Below are 22,204 nucleotides of genomic sequence, written 5' to 3'. Positions count from 1 at the left end.
CTGAAAGGCTTTTCTTTCCACGTCATGGAAAAAGGGTACCACTACTTTTATTTTAATCATGGAGTAGGAACTGCCCCTGCAACACAAAACATCAACCCAACATATCCACAGAGTTGTTGGATGTACCACATCAAACACACTGCAATTGGTTTTGAACCATGTAGTACGTTGCAGAACCCAAAGGCAGCGATGAAGCACTTTATTCTGGCAAGCACAAAGTAGAGATAGGCAAACGGCAAGTGAACTCTTTACAAAAAAGCTGGCACGGTATCTATGCTTTCGGAATTTATTTTGTTGACCTTCTTGTAAGGGCTCTGGGGGGGGGGGGCGGTGGAGTCTTAACACTGAATCATTGCCACAAGCACCTGGCTACCCTTGCTCCTAGGGGGAAACAAACTGCCACTAAAACACTGTTTTTATTTTACCAGGTAAGGCCCACTGAGCTGCATAACTTTTTTAAAGCGACCTGGCCACAATTGATAGGCCAATTCAGTGGCTTATCACGTGGACATTTATAGCAGCTAAATACTCTAAACGCATGTTTATAAATGTGGAGGGAAAAACGAAAGTACCTGGGGACAAATCCACGCGACCACTGGGAGAACACGCAAACTCCAAATATACAGACGTCATGGTCAGGATCGAATCCACGACCTCCTGCATACCAGGCGAGGTAGTCAACATCTCCTTGCCACTGCAGTGCCCCTCATGTGATCCTAGGCACTCCCCCCCCCCCACCCATTCACTATCCCGAGCTGACAACAATTCCTCACTTTTCTCTCCCTTCCCTAATGCCCGGAAAGCAGTCGAATTATTTATTTACAAGCCATGTACTTATCTCAAATAGCGTTCCTGAGCCATAGGTGTAAATTAAAGAGTTCACAAATCACACCGTACAATGAAGAAGGGCAAGTAGCAGGTGGCATAATGAGACCACAAAGGTGCGATACCCATTAGAAGCACTGGCATCAGTCATCGGGGCCAGTCTCTATAGGACAAAGCCCTGTGAATGGTCCCATACACAAGCTTCAAAAATGTTGTGCGTTTGAGGAATTTGCAAACGTGTAACCAATGCTAGGAATCATCAACATCAGGTCGTTCTGTGATCGTAAACGCCACAATTGGCTGGAGGAGTGGAGCAGCTCTTCCCACAACCTGGAAGGCCGCAAAAAGCGAATAAATCAGCCGAGTCTAAGGGGCTCGTAAACCAAGCTCACGTTGTTTCCAGTCAATGGGGATCCACATCGAAAACAATGAAGCAAGTTTTGTTTTATGGCTCACCATATCTCTCCCGTGGAGTTCTGCTCGACAGATAAGGAAAATGAGCACCTGTGGTGAAATATCGAGTCGCCCAGATACTTTTAAATGTTTTTTTGCTGTTGTTATTCAGAGATGCCCTGGAAATGCACCATATCCCATGAGCCTCTCCTGCATCTGTAGCTCACCGCCGCCCTCTTACTTGCCCTTTTCTCTCTCTCCACCGAGTACGCCTATAGGCTGCACTCTTCTAAAGTCGTGGGGATTATTCCGCCCGTCTGTTGACCTGCGCGTGCCACTTGCACTCTCTTCAACTCGCCCTGTTCATCGTATTTTCTCATCAATCTTCCGTCCGCAGTACACGATTGGCCTCATCCCTCACAATTCGTAGCCTCGTCCACTTTAGAACTCATCACCCACATTTGTTGTACCGTCCGATTTCAATTTGTGCTTTTTAAGTTGGAATGTCAACCTCTTACTCAACTCTCGGATCTGCATTGCCAACCGCGATTAAGGCTCGTGACTCAGATCGACACATTCAATTGCAAACGTGCATCCCAACGTCTCCCGTGACGTACAGGAGATGCATGGACACTTCTAAGCCGACGGCAAATATCTGTCACCTTTCGCTCGGCGCTATTCCGACCGAGGAAAGCTCTTTTATCCACAATTCACCATTCCTTTCCTGTAACACCCCTGGTCCAACCCGTCATTTGTAAAAAAACAAAATTTTGTAGGGCATGATACGTAGCGTACAAAAATAAAATACAAATCTTTCACCCTTAAGGAGTATGCAGAGCCACTGAGGCCGTGTTATTGTGTGATGTCAAAACTTTTCATTTTTCCCCGACTCGCACTAAATTTTCTGCTGTGATGGCTCTTCTCATTATTCGCAGACTTGAATATTTAAACACCGCAGTAGTTGTATGGAATATTTCAATGACAGGTTGTATGCATGGACTGATTTCCTCGGCTACTGGCTTCATTTTTGTGGCGCTTCTTGTATTACATTTGCACCGGTTTGCATGCACTTTGTTTACACGACCGTTAAATAACTCGTTTGTTAGTTGTGTGATATCTTTTAAGGACCCTGAAATCGTTCCCTGAAATAGAGGCGTGCCTCGCTAAACGAGCGTTCTTTCTACAAGGATTCGCTGAAACAAGCAATATATGAATTGGGCTCAATTTGTTCGCAAAGCGAGCGGATGTTCACTTAACGAGGCTGACACGTAACTCGGCTTTTATGGTGGGAGTCAATGGGAACATGACGATGATCGTTTGACGAGTTGTGGCCAAACGAGTGTTTTTTTTGTGGACCGCATCTCGCTCGCTTCTGTTTGTTGACGTCACTGTGCTCATGCATCGCGGACCTCCCGCTTGTAAAATATCCAGGCAAGTGGTGAAACGAGATCATCTGCGTAACAAATAATATGAACGTAAACTTATTGAAGGCTTAACCCACGGGTAAAAAAAAACCTTATCACCCACGATGGCCAGATGTGGCCTACCATGTTCAAATATCCTGAAAACAATACGCGTGCACTGTGAAGAAGGGCAATTACCCAAAACGTAGCCAATTATATTTTTATTTGTAAAGCCACAGTATTATTGATTAATGTGTAGAGGCTTTCAAGACATTATTTTAAAGGGCTATATATGCCCTTAATACGTACAAGGCCCCCCCCCCCACTCCTGACTTGTAATGAATTCCTAAATATCAAGGCTGAGTCGCAATGTTTCCGTAGTCACATGTGCAGTCCGTGTGGAAGGAAACTCACAGCCATGATGAGTTCAGCCCCTAAGCAGGATTCTATGAGCTCAAACTTCCAATCCAACTGTCTATATTTGGCAGCTCTGAGCCAGCGGTGGAACTTTCACTTCACTGAAGTGGGGGCGGGCGGTCTATTCATAGCGAAAGAACTCACATTGTCCACAAAGCGGTAATAATTGTATTACCTCATAGATATGATGAGTCAAGTTCCCTGGCCAGGATTATTTTCCCTCAACACTGCAGTTTGAGAGTTGAACACTTTTCACAGGATTTAAATGAAAAACACGCAGATGGTATATAGGGCCCCTGCACCTAACACAGACGCAGACTCCATGCATGTGCAATAATACTCTTTGAGACGACTTCTGGAATCCGTCTTTTATTCACTTTTGGGTTACATCTACTTCACGCTGCTGGTAGACAACGTGAAGGGACAGATAGACCGAGAGAAACGCACTGCCACGTGGCAACTCGGAGCCCCGCTCTCGCGTGGCTCCTTCCTCCGTTCGTTCCCGTTCTGACCACGTGTCGTTTCTCTCTACCCCTATTTAATCCCCGGGTCACGTGGTACGCTTCAGCCAATCCTCGTTAGCCTGCGTCGAATCTTCCAGGCTCCCTCGTCAGCTCCCGGGACCACGCCCCTGACTCATCTCCCCATTGGCTGAGGCCAAAGCCAGCAGAACCAATCTCCATAGCTGTCACCCTTCCATCACGTCAGGGCCATGCCCCCAGGCTTCCCCCCATTGGCTGTAAACCAGGACCGGCAGAGCCAATCACCATAACAAGGTGTGATACGTCAGTAAGCTGGATATTCTCATATTACACGTGTGTACTCGTCTGCAAGCCAACAGACTGTGCAGGCTGTTAGAAGAGGTCAATTTCCCCAGCGAGTCCAGAGAACAAGGTGGACTGTTGCCGGTTGGCATTAACAACGACAGAGTTCACAAAAAGAAGGTTCAGCACTCACAATTATAAAAGTGTAACAACTGGGCAAAGGACTCGGTCTATCAGAGAGACTAATTCGTCCCATCCACTGTGTTCACAATAATATACTCAACCACTGCACCAATAATCACAACAAAATACGCACCCACTCACTCACCCACTCACTTAGCCACTGCATCAATAATCACAACAAAATACGCACCCACCTCACTCACCCAATCACTCACTCACCCACTCACTCACCCACTCACTCACCACACCAATAATGACAACACTCACTGCCCCACTCACTCACTCACTCACCCACTCACTCACCACACCAATAATCACAACACTCACCCACTCACTCACCCACTCAGTCACCACACAAATAGTCACAAAACTCACCCACTCACTCACCACACCAGTAATCACGACAACAACAACAACACACCTCAATATAACCTACACTCACCCACCCACTCGGCCACCCACACTGCATCTATTACAACTTTGAAAGTGCTGTTTGATGCCGGGTGCTTGACGTTTTGGGTCTTCGGGCCTGTAGTCAGCAACTGTGTTACGCAAAAATCATCTCTCTGGGACGAAGGATCCACCTCCTGAGGTGCCCTGCAGCAACCACAATGCTACTCCTCAAGATGTGGCAATGCCAACACCAGAAGCGGTGGCCTGTGCAGAATATTGGGAAAGTACCGGAGAGGTTGGACAGGAGACATGGCGACGACGACGATGAGGAAGAAGAACGGTCCTCGAGTGGTGCAGGAAACACATCTGGCTCCCCCTCCTCTCTGTGCTCCGCATTCTCCTGCGCGTTCCCCGTCATGTTCAGTTCCCAACCTCAAGCTAACCCCGTGGGTCTTAACCTGGAGTGCACGCTGCATCCTGCTTGGAGGGCCGAGATGCCCTTTGGGGCCGTCCATAAATGACGTCACGCGATTTTGGACAATTTTTTACCCCCCCCCCCCCTCGTCACACGGCGACACAAAAAGTCAGACCCCCCCCCCCTCAAATATGACGTCACAAAGCTCTGCCCCCACCCCTAAAAATAAAACATGCTTCAAATCGCTTTAAACTATTGTCATTGTAGTGCGTATTTAATGTGGCGCTGCACTCTGATGTTGTAGGAGAAAACATTTAACAAAAAGTTAATCTAATTAAGTAGAACGTGTTGTCTATATTTATTTAAAGTTGCGCATTTTGTTGTGACGTCACATTTCTCAAACCCCCCCCCCCTCCTCGTCACACATCGTCACAAATGTCTGAGCCCCCCCCCCCCCCCCCCAGGTGCGTGACATCATTTATGAACGGCCCCTTTTCTGGGGGTGCGAGGCATGGCCGGATTTCTGTTAGAAGTTAAATAATGAAAACTACTAATAAGCACGGGCATGCAAGTACAACTAATTTGTTTCATAAAAGCGATGCATTTATTAACATTATGCATTTTTTTACCGATTGAGAATCAAAGGGGTGCAGTCTGCAGTAAAGGTTAACAATCACTGATTCAACCGAATTATCTCCAATTGGGTGCAACGTCATCGCAATGCACGAGTCCAGCATTTATAATCAAGTTTGGTCAAAACCACGATTGTTATTTTCAATGAATTTAATGAAGAAAGCCAACCAGTTGAGATGTGTTATCGTTCTCTGTCTGCCAGAGAAGAGGTCAGGGTTGTTTTGTTGTTCTAATATTCCTGGTGTTGTTTATCCAGATCACAGAAGATTATTATAATAAGACAACACATCTATCAGGGTCCCCTTAATCAAATGACCAATGGGATAGGGTTAATCTCCGTGGTGGAAACTCCACATTCATATGGTGGGACCAGTTTCGAAAAGAGAACCCCCCCCTGGCGATTTCCCACAAACGTGGTAACGCGTTTCATTAACTCGCGTAGCATGCTGGGCTGAGTCTAACACTGAGCAAGATTGCATCTTGAAACCTCCGCCACAATAAGTGCGAGGGGTTTTCTGTGTTAATGTACGGCGGTGCAAGGACATTTACAATTCTATTTTATTTATTTCATTATGACCCATGTTAGAGTCTGGTGAGACGCACAATAATTCTTACAAAGTAAAAAATGTACACCCATTTGACATTGGCTTACAGTGATCTAAACTTGTGAATAATGTCCCGGAGTTATTCACGTCTGTTTGACCAGTGGACGGTCACTTTCATATTTCTCTTCAGCAGCTGCTGAAATCAAACTGTGCAATCTCAGTGGCAAAGGCGCCAACACAGTGACCACCACAGCCACCCTAGGCTAGGCTTATGAGATGTGCCTCTCAAAATCCTATTACGTTTTTTTCCAATCAAGTCATTACCCAGGGTTCCACTTACAGTTCCACTTACGCAAGCTGCAGAGGCGTCAAATTTAACACCCTCCCCCTGCTACCTCACCCAGACGCCCACTCACCCCTACGACGCCTGCCTCCCCCTCCAAGGACATTTATTCCCAGGAGACAAGGGCAAAGTTGGGAGGAAACAAAAATAAGAAAGAGATTTCCCACTGCAGTATGTATGTTGCGAGACGAATCCTACAAGCGGATCATGTGTAAAGTTTACATTCAGAGTAATATACAAGAATAGGTTTTCTCCTTTCTGTCAATAAAACAGGAGGTGTTGTGATATTAAAACACCAAACAGAAACCTTTTGCATGGAATGATGTCTGCCTTTTGTTGTTGTTTTTTGTTTGCATGTTCACCACGAGTGTATGTGGTTCATGTAGACATGATTGCTTGCAAAAGGTTTCAGTTTGGTGTTTTAACATCACAACACCTCCTGTTTTATTGCAAGAAAGGAGAAAACTATTCTTATATTTTGATACTGGCAAGGGAAGGTCCCATGAATCGGAGTATCATGTTTGCGTTTTAATGGGTTAAAAAAAGAAAACATTATTATATTCAACGTGTATTCACAAAACTATTTTGCAGTTGTGTTGCGGCACGCGAGAAGCCCACTGGTGAGCAATGCCCAAGAGTCGGCCTCGCGATTGCCAGTTTGTCGGCGAGTTCCCCGCAGATTCACCGAACGCGGCATCTGACGCAGACTTTAATGGCCTGTATCGTGGCCGACAAACACAAATCCCAACAGTTGAAAATCACGCGCAAATGTATTAACGCTAAAAACAACACGAATAACAAGACTAATACCAATGCTAATAATGATAACGATTCCTGTTTAACGACAGGCGTTCTACAGGCTCACCTTGCAAACCAGATCATGAATCTCAATGTGCTCTTAAGACGTTTCCATGAAAGATATGCAATTGAATTGGTTTATTTCAGGTGTGTAAGCCGTTGCTTTCTCTTCTTTTAGGAGCACTTATACTGCAGTACATTAAAGTCTGTTTTCATCATGAAGAGCGTTCGCTTTTACTTGAAAATTTAATCGAAAAACTAAAAAAATTTGCCGGATATTTTCAGATATGTGAAGGATGTGTATGGTCTGCTAATTTATTTTTCCAATCTCAGAGATTACCCAAATACCATTGACAAACCTCCATCACAAATCTGCACAGAGACACTTTAGAGATAGCCTCCCAGTCCATGGCGATTCTCACGCACTGGAGATGAGGCTGTCTCGATTAATCTCAGTCACCAAAGAGGACAGTTTTGCTGTGGTCACCGACGGATTAAATTGATCAAAAAAGGCAATGTTGTTGCTGTTTATATCCTGTACATACGTGGGGCTGAGAGATAAAAGCCACCCAATTTGGCTAAAATTAGTGTAGCCAAAAATACAAACGATCTTTTTTTTAGTATAGTAATAGGTTTTTACCTTTTCAACTGGTACAAAAACTGACAGTTTTATACAAGGGGTCATGTTTGCAATAACCACAACACAAGCAGGCAAAATGCAAACAAAAAGAAACAACTCTGATAATGATAATGATATGCACTGTCCTTGAAGTCGATTGGTCCACACCCGAGACAGCTTTCCTTAGAGCCTAGTCTCCATTGGTGTTGAACCAGATGACGCCAAAAGGCGTGATCGTTTTTTCTCTCTTCATAATTAGAACTCAAAGAACCTGGTCGAAAGCACGGGCATGTGAAGGAATGACACCAAACAAAAAATCTGCCCACACAGGTCAGAAACCGAACTTGTTCTTATTGTATCCTGCCGGTCAAATGGCTCCGCTGCCATTTGCTAAACCTTAGCAAAGTGGAATGTCCACCCACCGCCCCGGCGCCACGAGAAGCAAATGAGCGCCGCTTCACAATCCGCTTGAGCACCAGGGCCACTCTTCCTTTATTGACTTCACGTTGATTTACTGGCCACCTCGCAGCCCAGAGGTTAGCAGCCTCACATGATGAAATCTGCATGATCGACCAACCCTGCCGCAGAGAGCTGTATTTCATCGCATGCGCCACCGCAGATACGTCCCGGCACAGCTTCATCACGCCCAGGCTCGAAAGTACTTAAAGTGTCATCTCGAGACTCGAAGAAAAGCGCACGTATTGTACACGTGTTGTGTGGAAGGACTGCAGAAGGGTTATCACGTAACTGTTCCCCGACATCGCTCCATTAGGTCCCTGTCATGAACAAATTCAGAATCAGAATCTTTACGAAGACTGCAAGGGGACGAATCCGATGAGCTATGAAGCTCTTTTTGACAAATGCCCAGCAGGGGCGGCTCAGCGAGTGACAACAACAAACGAGACAAAAATAAAGAAAGACATTGAGCAGTGGGAGTGCAAAGTATATTAAATGTAAGCAAATCATGAAAATAGCAAATTGCACAATTGCATACCTACATTATATAACTGTGCACATGTGAACCGAGTCTTTTGATCTGTACTTATTTTTTTTCAAAATTCAGCCCAATGATCTGGCCCCCGGCCGAATGAAATGCTTTATCGAATGCGGCAATGTGTTTTTTTTCCCCCTGTCGTAACTGCACACACTTACCAGGCCGAAGGCGGCCGGAGTAAGGGAGGGATGTCTTTGAACCCCAGGCGGTCATCGCCATTTGAAATCCAGCAAGTCGACGGTGTCGCCTCAGTTCTCCGACACACACATGACTACTCCGAGCCATCCATCCACCTCGAGATGACACATTGGTGAAGCACGTTCACAGGCAACCGCTTGTCACGTTCCTGACATGTACATTGTCAGGATTGTGACAAGGACATTAGCTCACTTGGCCACACGATCCCTTCCATTGTTTTTTAGTTTCTCCAGCAGGAAGATACTGCTGACCATCTTGCACGTTTACTGCATCCGTACGCCACTGAGGTTCTAATTTACGAGACCTACCCCGAATTATGATGACACCAAATTCGAAGCTCATAGCATGCAGTTGTGTCCCAGAGAGAATAAAGGTCCCTATCCATAGTTTTTGATATAATATGAATATTGTATGGCCCTTTGTCAATCCAGAGCTGGATGAAGGCTTCCACACACAATGTTAGCCATGGGTGTATGTCTGCATGTATGTATGTTTGCATGTATGTATGTATGTTTGCATGTATGTATGTATGTAGAACTTATTTTGCACCGTACGTGGTCAATCGTACTAATAGGAGGTGCGGGAAAATTGGAGGTGCCGTTTGATCAGGCTGCTTCACCACGCTGCTCAATGAAGGGGAGTTCAGGACCAGTTTGGATATCACTCGCCGCTGATGTTAGTCATTGCTACAATTTAAACGAAAACTAAACAATGTTTTATTTTACCAGGTAATGCCCACTGAGCTTTGTAGCTATTTTTCAGAAGCGACCTGGTCACAACGAAGTGGCTTGTCACGTGGACATTTATAGCAGCCAATGTGGGGGGGGGGGGGGGAAGAAATCAGAAGACCCGGAGAAAATTCCCCGTCACCACAGACTGAACATGCAAACTCCAATTATACAGCCGTCAGGGTCGGGATCAAACCCACAAACTCCTGCATACCAGGTGAGGTAGTGCAAACCACTACGGCACCGCTACCACCTTGTAAAAGCCAGTTAAAGGTTTTTTTTTTTCAATGTGAACAAAAAACCTACCAGTTAAGAACGCGATGCCGTTCGAATACGATGGCACACTTTGTCACTGCCGCTGCTGTCTGCCCACTGAGGGCTGTACAGCTCTACGGACTTCACGTGGGGAAATTAACTTCTAACTCTGATTCCGCGGAGGCAATCACACAGTGTGCATGATGCACGTGCTCGGAATTCTAAGTACGGTTACAGGCAGACCTCGCAGAACGTGGGGGTTACGTTACTGGGAAATGCCGTGTTGGACAAACAATAGACCTTGTGCGACAAACATGGTTGAGTTCCTGGGTCCTGACATGATCACCCCCTCCCCTCTTCTACGTGACTTCCACTCTTGTTGTTGAGGTAAAGGATGCCGAGTCGCTCGCAATTCCTCACGTGTATGCACACTCGTCATCTTTCAATTCCACCACGAAAGAAAACCCCCCGTGTCTCCACGACTCTTGCCGCACCGTGGAACTCGCGCCCGACACTGAATTGCCATCCCGACGCTCGCCCCTTAACTTAGCCACTCGAACGTCGATGGGATTCGCCATCTAGGCGCACGTATTGACTGACGTCCTCAACGACCGGACGGCCAGATGCACGCGGCAATGCGCGAGCAGTTTGCCTCGTGCCGCTGTTGCGTGTTAAGCGTGCGTCACGGTATCACGCAAAAACACGCGCGGTAAATAAATCGTTCCCACGGTCGATTCGTTCACACCGCCCAATGGATGTGGCGCCCCTCTCAGCGCCGTCAAACCGTGTAGAGCTGAAACACGCGTCTGATAACGCCACGCTGGGCGAGCTTTTCCTGTGTCATTATTATTATTAAAGGTAATATAACGAGGCGTTGATTCATCAATTAACGTTGACCATTAGGCTCACAATACACGCATTGAATTGTGTGGCTAAGAATCATGAATGTTTTTTCAGTTTGTACGCATTGTACATTTTGACGGAACTGCTACGAATGTACATTGAAACAAAAACATTAAATTCCCGACCTGAAACGTGTTCGCAAATTGCGACGAAAATACTCCCTAAAAACTCTGATCGTTATGAATGAGTGAACTATTTCTTCAGGTTTCAGATTGGTGTTTTAACAACTCAACACCTGTTTTGTTGCCAAAAAAAGGCGAAAACTTATTCTCATATTACTTAATAGGTTTGAGGATTTTAACCGTCTGGGGTCCGCGTGCACCCACCACGTCTGCCCAGCGGCATGTTTACATCCGCCGTCTGCGTTGGGGGCGGCTAAACAAATGTGCCAATGCGCTTGTTTGGGAAGACACCTTTCTTTCCCTGCAGCCTTTCTCAACCCTCAAAAGGCCCGAGGCGAATCGCAATTTTGCGCGCCCTCGAAGCATCGACAGGGTCTCGTGATGACATGCAGCGAAATCGTTTTGACTCCCGGAACGTATTCTAACGGTGGTCTCTCGCGAATGCAGCTTCGTGTCGTCTCCGGTTTCAACCCGAACGGTTTGATAGTCTTGTGCTGGAGTAATGGGGATCCTTGGAGCCGGGTCAACGGTGACAACATGAAAGAGTGATAGCGCAGGTTGCATCGTGCTGCGGCGTGTGTGCTTCCGCTGTAACGGCACGTGCGTATGTGCAGGCGCCCATAGGCAAGGCAAAACAATCCCACAACAATACTTAATGGCGATTGATTAGACCTTGCCAGCCAAGCAGATTGAAACTCAAGCGTTTGCTCGGCAAATCAAACCGCTTCAATTTCAATTATCCGTCCTCCGTATGATTGTTAAACAAGCATACGTGTTTGTTTAATAAACATACGTGTTTGTTTAATAAACATACGTGTTTGGAGTTGAATGACACAAAAAACAACAAATTGTTTCTTAGCAACAACTATCACGGAAAGATTAACGTAATTGATTAGCACGGTCGGCTACGTACAGTGCGAAAGAAGTTCAACGCACATACACAGGAAGGTGAATTGACTGGAGGCTAATGCCACCATTACAGGAGTTTCAAATCCTGGTTGGGAGTTGACCCAGCCCATCATCCTTCCGCGATGGTTAAAATGAGTACCACTTTATGGGGAAGTGAAAAGTGGTGTTCGCATATAAGGCTAATTTCGCGGGACGCCCGTGAAATTCAGCCTAACAGGAAATCGTGCCCGTCCTTGCTGATATAAATAAAATACAACATCTCGACTCAAACCCACTAAAATAACGTGACATTTCCACCGCTGGCTCTACATGAGATGAGCACTCGCGCCTCAACGCTCGCTTGAGCAGGAAATCACTTTGACTTTCGACTAGAGCCACTGACTACCTCTTATACTCCCCGCTAGCGATATAACCTATCCTACCTCGAGGTTCGTGTTCTTAATCGGGACAAAATTGTTCTCTTTAGGTGTAATCGCTTTAGTGTCGGCCGAGTCTTCAGTGGGTAATTTTTTTACGGGGAAATAATAATTGGGTTGATTCACTTATTCCAGTCAAACCTACCTCTGGGCATGTAAATAACAGTGGCCGGGGTCAATTACGAATGTACAATTGGGAGCACGCACGGTGAGAGTGTGGGGGGGGGGGGTCATGAAACTCGTTCTTGGGGGAGCCCCGTGGCGTTGTCTCCATGCTGAATCTGCTCCCTGCCGTGACGCAGACACTCAGTTGCCGGTTCGGGGGGTTTCTGATGCGGTAAATGGCAGAGCGATTCGCTCTCCATTACTGGTCGCCGCTTCTTCTTCTTCTCGTCTTAAGGCTGCCGATGTAAACGCAGAGGAACGACTACAATCTCACATTCAGGCGGTCAAGCCCAGACAACTGCGTCAACAGCGGAGTGCATCGCCGTGATGTCTCCTTCGTATTTGTGGATCGGACGTTGCGTCGTTATATGTTGTAAGTTCTGTTCTGGATCACCACAGTCGCACACTCCGACTGGAGAGTTTTTAACTTTCCACTTGCGCATCATCAGGTATCAGCACCTGCCATGGTTTGTGCAGTGGACCGTGAGGTGTGGGGTGGACCACGTGGTGTGGGGTAGACCACGTGGCGCGGGGTGGACCATGTGGCGCGGGGTGGACCATGTGGCGCGGGGTGGACCACGTGGCGCGGGGTGGACCACGAGGCGCAGGGTGGACCACGAGGCGCAGGGTGGACCACGAGGCGCAGGGTGGACCACGAGGCGCAGGGTGGACCACGAGGCGCAGGGTGGACCACGTGGCGTAGGGTGGACCACGTGGCGTAGAGTGGACCACGTGGTGTAGGGTGGACCAAGAGCTTCGGCGGAAGATCAAAACTGGTCGCCGCTCAACATACGCGACACATTTTGAAGAACAGACCCAGTGACAGTGGCTACTGTTTAGCATCAACAAAAACCAAAACATCACGTGCAGTTGGACACTGAATAATGCAGCGTTCAATATAATTTATTTATTTATACATTTCGGTATGGCGTTTTAAAAATAATAATTCTACAGTCAGGTAGGGGCGTTGAGCTGTTTCCGGCAGCAGTGTGTGATTTGACTCACATCCTGATAAATAAGCGGAAAATACAGCCTTCTTCACATGGCTGTCCTTCACTCTACATATAAAAAATATATTTACATTCTTTGTCACACATCCCATCAGCCACATGGCCTTCTGGGAGTGCGTGGCTTGATGTTCTTATCTCTTGTGTTGTGATCGAAACGTCGTAGTTTTTTTGTAATTTTTTTTCAACCTATCTACGTGACTTTACCGAAAGACCCAACGAATATGAATTCCTGCTGTCACGAAAGCTTCAAGTCAAGATTTACTTTTCTATAGTTTAGTTTTTTAGCTGGAACTCCTTTACACTTCGATCTGCTTTGAGGACCACAATTTGCAGAATTCCTCGCACAAATGACATGCTTTCGAAAATGCATTCCAGATTAAAAACAAGCGCACCATCTGAATCTGCGCTAGAGGTCTCTTAAAGTGACTTTGAAGTCATCTTTTGAAGCCCCATTTCTGTGGAATGTGATACTCAGCTGCTAAAATTCCAGAATGATTTTTTACATCTCATGGCATAACACTGAAACAGCCAGAATATAAATAATGATAGTATATATATAACAATGCAAAAAAAACCCAGTACACAATAGTTAAGCATTGTATTATATATTTTTGGGGGATAAATTATGGTTATTCACATCAATAGTTTGCATCCGTGGCATGTATCATGTTGCCTATGACCTTGTAATGAGTTTATGTGTGCTAGGTGACAGGTCGATAATTATACACATCTGTTTAGTATAACTTAACATTTATATATAATAATAAAATAGGCATCACTCCATGACTGAGGGGCTCTAAATCATATTTGTTCTGGCACAGAGCGAAGAGGAAATGCAAGGTTATTTTTTTTACTCGCATACGGTTCTATCCCCTTAATTATGTCAACCGCGATTCCATCTGGCCCAGGGGCATTTCCTCTAACGCATGCACCAGCGACCAGCGAGTCACCTCTCCTTGAGAATGATAAGTGTAACCCATTGCTCTTCAACACACGAGAGCCACCGTCGTGTTACGCACGAAACATTTTCTGCACGGGTAACGGCGGAGATTCCTCCACAAATTTCGTGAACTCCATTTGAGACGTTCCTTCTTTAATTCCTGACCTTTTTGTATTTTTTCTCCCGATAACGAATTTCATTACCGGTCAAGCAGTCGCTAGATCAGAGGGCAGCGAGCGTCTGTTGAACACGATTTAGACATTGACCTGAAGAACGTTTAGCAGAGCACTGTGATGGACGTGAAATGACGCCGAGTTTGAGCGTAGAGTGGCTCCAAGAGCCTCCTGCTGCTGCTTGCTGCTGCGTCTTATATCATCTGAGTCAGTCGACCCGTGGCACCTGCTGGGTCTGCCCCGTGACCTCCTGCCAGCGAGCGTTCGACACTTCACGTGGCCTCAAGGTGCACATGACCTGGCACAAGCGTCGTGGTGACGTCACCACCACTTAGTGGCGAATGGAGGTTGTTGTTGTTGTTGTCTTATATCTGGCTGGGTGGCTCTGCCCTTGGACACTGGACTCGCAATCCGAAGGTTGCAAGTTGAATTCCCAGTTCAGGGTGGACTCAGCCATCATTCCTAAAAAGAATCGATTTCATGGTGAGCACCGCTTTACGTGATGCTAACGATGATCGATTAATAAATATACTTGCACGCCTGCCATCGAAATGTGGACCACCAAGAGAGATACACACACACCAGACTTGTGTGACCCTGGGCGACGCTTTCACTCTTGATGTTGTGAATTTGCGTTGCATCCTTTGCGCATCCTCGCCTGCACATGTGAACACTCACGTGTTGACACGTGCACATGAAGAAAACCTCGAGCATCCGAAATCAAGCTCTGAAATGACTTCCCCGTGGCACTTTTTTGCACAGTTGTAAAATTGTCTACATCCGAGTGAAGTATGAAAATGACCTATTTTTAATGGTAATGATTTTGCAGCGGCCTCGCTTACCTCGAGGGGAGGAGGGGGGGATCACGATGCCAAGCTCAGCTAAAAATCACACCCAGGGTCATCACGGCACGTGCTGGGAGTGTTAGCTGCAGCCGTGGCACTTTGTCGAAAGCGGGGAGTTTTGCAATTTTAATAATTGCGTGCGGCGCTGCGATACCGCGGGCGAGGTTGCCTTCCAGAGATGAGACAATAAGGGAGAATTCGTACGTACAACACGTTGATTGCAACACGTACCACCGCACGATGAAATCGTACACGCAAATAAAATAACGTGCAAAGGATTGCAGGCGAAAAGCAATTCCCTCCTGCGCATGCACGCACCCACAAATTGAAGTCACTGTTATGAATATCAAGACACTGTCACGTTACAGGTAGCATTGTAACTTAAATCCTAATTGATATCCTAATTGGGGGGGGGGAGGGGGGGTCAATGCAACCCTTCATTCCCCCCTGGGGGTTTAACAAAACAACGAACAATATGCGGACAATCACAGGTGATTATTCTATAGCAGGGGTGGCCGTATGAGGCCCGCGAAATCATTTGGTGTGGCCCTGCCAAGGCAACCGCAGGCGGGACTCGAAATTAAATAAATCGAGGAGCAAACCTGGAAAAGCAGTTGCGAGTAGTAACATCATCAATACCAGCTAACATCACACGCCTCACCAAAGAGAAGCAGTTCCAGCCATCACATTAGGGGTAAGTTAATTAAATGTTTGACAAAATATAACGGGTTAATTTTTAAGTTGATCACTTTGTATGGCGAATGATGTTATAAATATCCAAATGGCCCTTGGCAGAAAAAAGGTTCCTCACCCCTGTTCTATCGGCAGGGATGTCGAATTTCCACAACCGGTTGTCGATGGCTAACTGAGATTATCACCGCCCACTGCTCATTTGGGTATCGGCACACCTGTGCACTCTATTCAAATGTGGGATGTGTGTGCGATGAAACCGGCTCACCGTGGCTTCCTCTTGTGTATTAATACCCACGGTGAACACCGCAACTTGATAGGGATTACTGGGCAGGGAACGGAATCAAGCTATAGCAAAACCGTAAAAACTGGAACCTTTATGCAAGGCTCTGGCCTGGTCTATACAATTATTGTTTTTTAATAGTCGAAGTAAATTCTCGAATAAACATGAAATGGTGCTCTCTCCAGTGATAATTTCCCGACCATGTCCGTCCAGTGCTCGCAAAGCTGCATTGGCTTCCGGTTGCCGAACGAATACATCATGAAGTGGCACTCATTGCACACCAAGTGGTGGCCACAAATGAACCACAATACCTTGCTGATCTCGTTAAGGAGCATAAATCATCATGCAAATTCCGGTCATCCTCGCAGCGGCTTTTAACGAGCCATCGGACAAAGACGGTCACGGCATCGCGCACTTTCAGACGTGCTTCTGCGGCCGTCTGGAACGCTCTTCCTTCCATTATTAGGAAGCCCCTGGAGCTATACACTTTCAAATCATTTACATTGAAAACGAATTTCTTTCGAACTGCTTTTGTGTTTAGATTGTTGTGCTTCCCCGCACCGCCAATTAGCACGGTTACCCATGTATGGTGCGAAAGACGTTCAACATACATATGTACTTTCCTATTCTAGGAGCGAGTCATTCAAAAGACAAGAAACAAGGATTTGGCTTCGCATAACAACAGGTGGGCGGCAGCATCGACTACCAACAAAAGCGCCGTTCTCTTACGAGGGATTCATGAGAGGAACGAGGAACGTGGAGTTTCAACGACTGGCTTAAGAGCACCAACAAAGATGAACTCCATCCCATTTCTCGTTTTAGCGGGGAGACCCTGGCATGTTTCATGTCGCACGTAACAATATTTATAAAATAGCACGCATGCATCACGTGCTTCGTGTTTATTATATGCATACATCACGGGCTTATATTGCACGCGCTGCACACATACATCAAACACATTGCGCCCGTGCATTACACGCATGGGACATTACTGTATGGTGCCCATTCACGGCCTGCATCTCGAAGAATGCTTAGCACGTGCCGACAACGATGAACTACGCCGTAGCAGCTTCAAACAACAATGAACATGATAACAATATGAATATTGCCATCTCTCATTTGCCAATATATTTCTAGATGAAACCCCCTTTGTCAGTGCCGCGTCGGCCGTGCGCGTTGGTGTGACCGTGCAGGACTTCACACACGTTGACAAGTGCGGGTTTATGAAAGGTGGGAATCTCAGGTTCAGTTCAGATACCACTCGCCACTGATGTTTGCCGTGATCCGGAATTAATTCTGGATGTTCAAAGTGCAGTGTACAAACCACTGCAGCAGAAAGGCCATTTTAAAGAGGTGAGTTTTCAAGTCAAGATTTTCATGGCTCTAAAGATTCTGATTGCCTTATTATCAGAGGACAACGCGTTCCATAGTCGTTGGGCTGCACTGGCAAAATCCCCTGTTGAGAGTGAGCGATTGTGCTTAACGTCGTTCAAAATGCACAACAACAACGACAACAACCCCTCACCACCCACTTCTGTCCACACAACCGTAGCGTACATACAAACACTCCGCTCGATGGATACCATCATAACGAGCCGAGGCTCGCTCATTCACTATTGTCACCTTCAACATCCGCGGCACCCTCTGTCGTTTACGAAGGGGTCTGCAACGTACGCCTTTGGAAAGGTCGGCGCTCAGCACACCAGTGGACCCGGCGTAAACAATAACGGAAAGAGTGAGCAGAGAAAGCGGCACAATTCTCGGAGGGTAAACCTAAAACAATGAAGAAAGACACAAACCAAAAGCGACGCAAAGCATCGTGCAAGGGGTGGGTGTTGAAGGTGGCTCATCGTGCAAGAGGGGAGGGAAAAAAAAACAGTATCCCTCACTCGTGATGCAATTCCGCTCGGCTCGAGGCACATGGGCAGGCATCGTGCCAACCGCGTTCCCTCCATAACTGCCCGCCGCTCATTTCCATTTCGCTTCGCGGTTGAGATAAAAAAAATCAATACGCCCTGAAATGGAGCCGACGACGATTTCGAACGCCGAGGTCCGCTCCTTCGTCGTATCGGAGCGACCTGAAGATTTTGTGATTTATTTTTTCTTCTTCTGGAAATGAAGTTGAGGATCAACGCGCGTGGCTGGGGGTCAGAGGCGGGGTGAAGAAGGCATCGTCACCAAGTCAACGTGGCTTACCCTTGCTCGGGGTCAACGGAGTCTCTATTCTCAAGGCGTCAACAGCTTGGCTTCCCCATCAGGCCGACATTATTTCTTTCTTTTTCATTTTCCATTGACCCGTATCCAAAATCTAGAAGCTTCAAATCAAAGGCGTAGATGGCGATACGAACCCGATTTTGTGTGTCTTTTTTGTGTTGTTTAAAGCCTTCTAAATAATGTACGAGGCAAATAGCAGCTTATTATGTTCGCATACAACTAACTTGAATTGTCATTTAGTAGCTCCGTTGCCCTGCTATCGCTAAAAAGAAAAGTGGCTTGTTTAAAGAGGAAACACCACAAGCTGCGCTACCACAGGACTCGGAGCACTGCCATATCTGAAAATCAAACTGTTATAGTAGGTAGGGCTTTTCAAGCTCAGGTCCCCTGATCCGACTCCACAAGATGTTCAACGCTTCCCATCATCACCATCATCATAAACCCATCATCCGTTACCCTCCATATGATCCGAAACGCTGCTGCTATGCTTCTCAGCCGTACCCAGAAACGAGACCACATCACCCGAGTACTCAAATCGCTCCACTGGCTCTTAATCCAATCCTGAATCAATTTGAGGATCGCACTCGCCCCATCTTCAAGATTCCCCACAGACTTTCCGCTGCCCGCCCGTCCCCTCTAATTTCACTCGACTGCTGTCTGCACACTCTCTGCTGCAGCAACTTTAAAGCTCTCTATCGGAGCCCCCCCAAATCAACCTTTGCCGAGTGGGAGGTTGCTCGTTTTCCTCGCCAAGCGACGGCGAGAGTAGGCGGGGGCCCTACCCGTAGCGCAGGGATCAGATTTACAGAGCAGTCGGTGGAGTACGATGGGATTGCAAAACCATTAGCCTCATGTCCTGTTGCTCAGCAACGCAACCTGTGCATGCGCGCATCGAGCACCGTCACGACCCGGAGTTCACAGCACGTAGACAACTTCCCCTATGGCCCTCGGTAGCATCCCAAACGAGCGGCCCGCACTCACCCCATTAATATCCCTAACGTCCGGCGCTAATGTGCAAGGCTCGAAAATACACAGTTTAACTTACTTTTAAAAGTGTCAAGGCTTTCGATGCTAATGCACGAAACTCTGAACCAGACTGACAACATCCTTAGGATTCTTGGAATTCATGATTAATGGGCCAAGGTCAGGCAACCAGCATCAAGAGTAGCATCACCACTATGGGTCACCCAGGCAGTGAACTTTATTTAGAGAGGCATAGCGCCTTCAATTGTAAAGACGTTGTACTCACAGCAGAGAACGGTAGCGGCACGACCGCACTCTACGATAGCTCACGCCAAACTGTGCCACACACGCCCTTCCGCGTAGGCCTTTTACCGATGACGTACACGTACGTCAAAGGAATGGGGAAGGGTTAAGCAACAAACATTTATAAACGACAACAGAAGATCTGTCAAATCTCTGCTGCAGGAGGACGCCACGCTCTGCAAGGGGACATGTGCGATGACCGCGCGGTGCACTCACTTGTCACGCCGCCTCCTCCTCCATCCTCTTGTCCAACACGGAGCTCGAACACCTTCGCGGGCGCCAGCTCGTCGTCGTTGGCGGCGCCGCCGCTGCTGCCGCCGACGCCTCCGCCGCCGTCGCCGTCGTCAAAGTCGAGGCTGTAGCTCACGGCACCGTTGGAGCCGGCGTCGGGGTCCCAGGCGCGGGGCAGAGCCAGGCTGAGGCCCGCGGGGGAGTTCTCCGGCACGGCGAGCGAGAAGATAGCGTCGCGCAGCAGCGTGGATGACGAGTCCTCATCGTAGAACGTCGGAGAATTGTCGTTGACGTCGATGATGAAGATGCGCGCTTCCAGGAGTGCGAAAAAGGGGTCCGGCTGCTCGGGTGTGGCGACGATCTGCAGGTCGAAGAAGCAGCTGCTGTCGTCGTCGTCGTCCTTGTCGCTCGTGCTGGCGTCGTCGTAGTCATCGTGCCCATAGGCTGCGAGTTGACGACCGACCCGCACCTTGCCATGTGCGCCGCGGCCCGCGCGATTGATGGGCGCCCGGTTGTCGTGGCCGCGGGTGACGTTCCTGGCTCTGCGATCGCCGCCACCGCCGCCGTCTCTCCCGGCCGGCCAGTGCGCCACGTTGTCGCCGCTGTGGCTCGCGCGCCCTCCGGCCTGGCGATTGTCGTCACGGCCAAGGCGGTGTCTGTAGAGGTTGTTTACGAAAGGCCCAGGGTGGGCTTTGTTGAGAACCTGCTGCCCAGCACCATCGGCATCACTGTGACATCTTGTGCTCTCGTCCCCCATACGCCGGTTATTAAACCCATCGCTGCCGAGGACGTTGTGTCCAGAACGTCTCCCTTTATTGCGGCCGACGGTGTTGTGCCGTTTGACATCATCGTTAAAATCGTCCCATTCAGCGTCCCCGGCAGCACCTTCACTCCGGTCTCCCGTGCCGTACGTGCGCTCGCGAGCGTCCCTCCCGGAGCGCTTGCCGACGGCGCCCTCGGAACGGAGCGAGCGCCGCACGCCCGTCGGGCACCCGAGCTCCCGGATCCCGTGGCCGACGTCCCGCCTGGCCCGCAATCCGGCCGGGCGGCCCGCGCCCTCCGCCCCCCCTCCGCTCGACCTCTTCGGCTCCGCCCGGTCCTCGCGCTCACCCAAGCGGTCCGCGCTCGGGCCGGGCGCGCCGGGGCCAACGTCCCGGCCCAGACGCCGTCGCCCGGCGTCCCGGCCGCAGACGAGCTCGCGGTCGAGGCGCGCCGCCCCCGTGTAGATGTCGCCCGTCCTGGCGTCGGCGCGGAAGAGGGTGCCGCCGCCGCCGCCCTCGCCCGCGTCCCCATCCGGACGGCCGCGCCGCTCCCCGGGCCCGGCCGAGATGATGCGGTAGTCGAGGCCACTGGAGACGCGCGACAGGCCCGAGTCAGAGCCCGCCGCGCCCACGAACGTGCCCGGCGGGCTCTCCTCGCGCAGGCGGTAGTTGACGCGGTAGTGTAGCTGCGCGTCGGCGCCGCTCGCCGAGCATGGCGACGGGCCCAGCTGCCGCCGGTCGATCAGCGCCAGCAGCGCCGGCAGCGCCAGCAGCGGCAGCAGCGCCGCGCGGCCGCGGGGGGGCGGCCGGGCCGCGGACGTCCGCGTCTTCGGGGGGCGGCCCGCGGGCGGCGAGCTTGCCGACGGGACGGGGAGCCGTGGCGGGGACCGCGCCGGTGAGCGGGAGGCTGGCGACGGCGGAGGAGCCGGCGCCGATGCGGCGGGCGAAGGTGACGGCCGTCGATTTGACTCCGACAGGGCCGCCGGCGGCGGTGGCGACGCCTCACTTTTGCCCGCTGGAGTTGCGTGAGATGATGCTGCCGATGCTGCTGCGGACGCCGCGGATAGCGCCGTTGGCATCGTTGCAGGCGTAGCCAGCACGGGCGGTGAAGGCTCGGAAGCCGAGGTCATCGACAGCTTTTGGGGGAGTGGCAGCGACGGTATTTGCGGAGTCGGTTTACTTGAAAATGACCTTGGCGCTGTCGGCATTGATGCCGGCATTAGTTGAAGCAACGGCCACCACAGCGACGGCGGTGGCTTGTTCAGCACAATTGGCGATGCTGCCATTGGACGCTCAGCCGGCGGCGTCGGAGGCAATTGTGCCAGCGGTGGTGGTGTCATCGGTCCTAAGACGGCTTGCGCTGGTGACGC

General features: G+C 49.1%; 1 protein-coding gene across 1 annotated transcript in view; it reads right to left on the bottom strand.

Moving 5' to 3' along the window:
- Positions 1-21,964, bottom strand: part of LOC133355557 (uncharacterized) — a 569,922-nt gene extending 547,958 nt beyond the window's left edge. Inside the window, exon 1 of the mRNA XM_061572897.1 lies at positions 20,059-21,964. Coding sequence (XP_061428881.1) covers positions 20,059-21,964 — 1,906 coding nt within the window. The remainder of the gene's footprint in view (positions 1-20,058) is intronic.
- Positions 21,965-22,204: the final 240 nt, after the last annotated feature.

Source organism: Lethenteron reissneri, chromosome 51 (assembly GCF_015708825.2).
Source record: "Lethenteron reissneri isolate LAM-NWPU_2019-01 chromosome 51, ASM1570882v1, whole genome shotgun sequence".
Classification (NCBI taxonomy): Eukaryota; Metazoa; Chordata; class Hyperoartia; order Petromyzontiformes; family Petromyzontidae; genus Lethenteron; species Lethenteron reissneri.
Note: the sequence above shows the minus strand (reverse complement) of the source record. Positions and strands in the feature narration are given on the sequence as shown.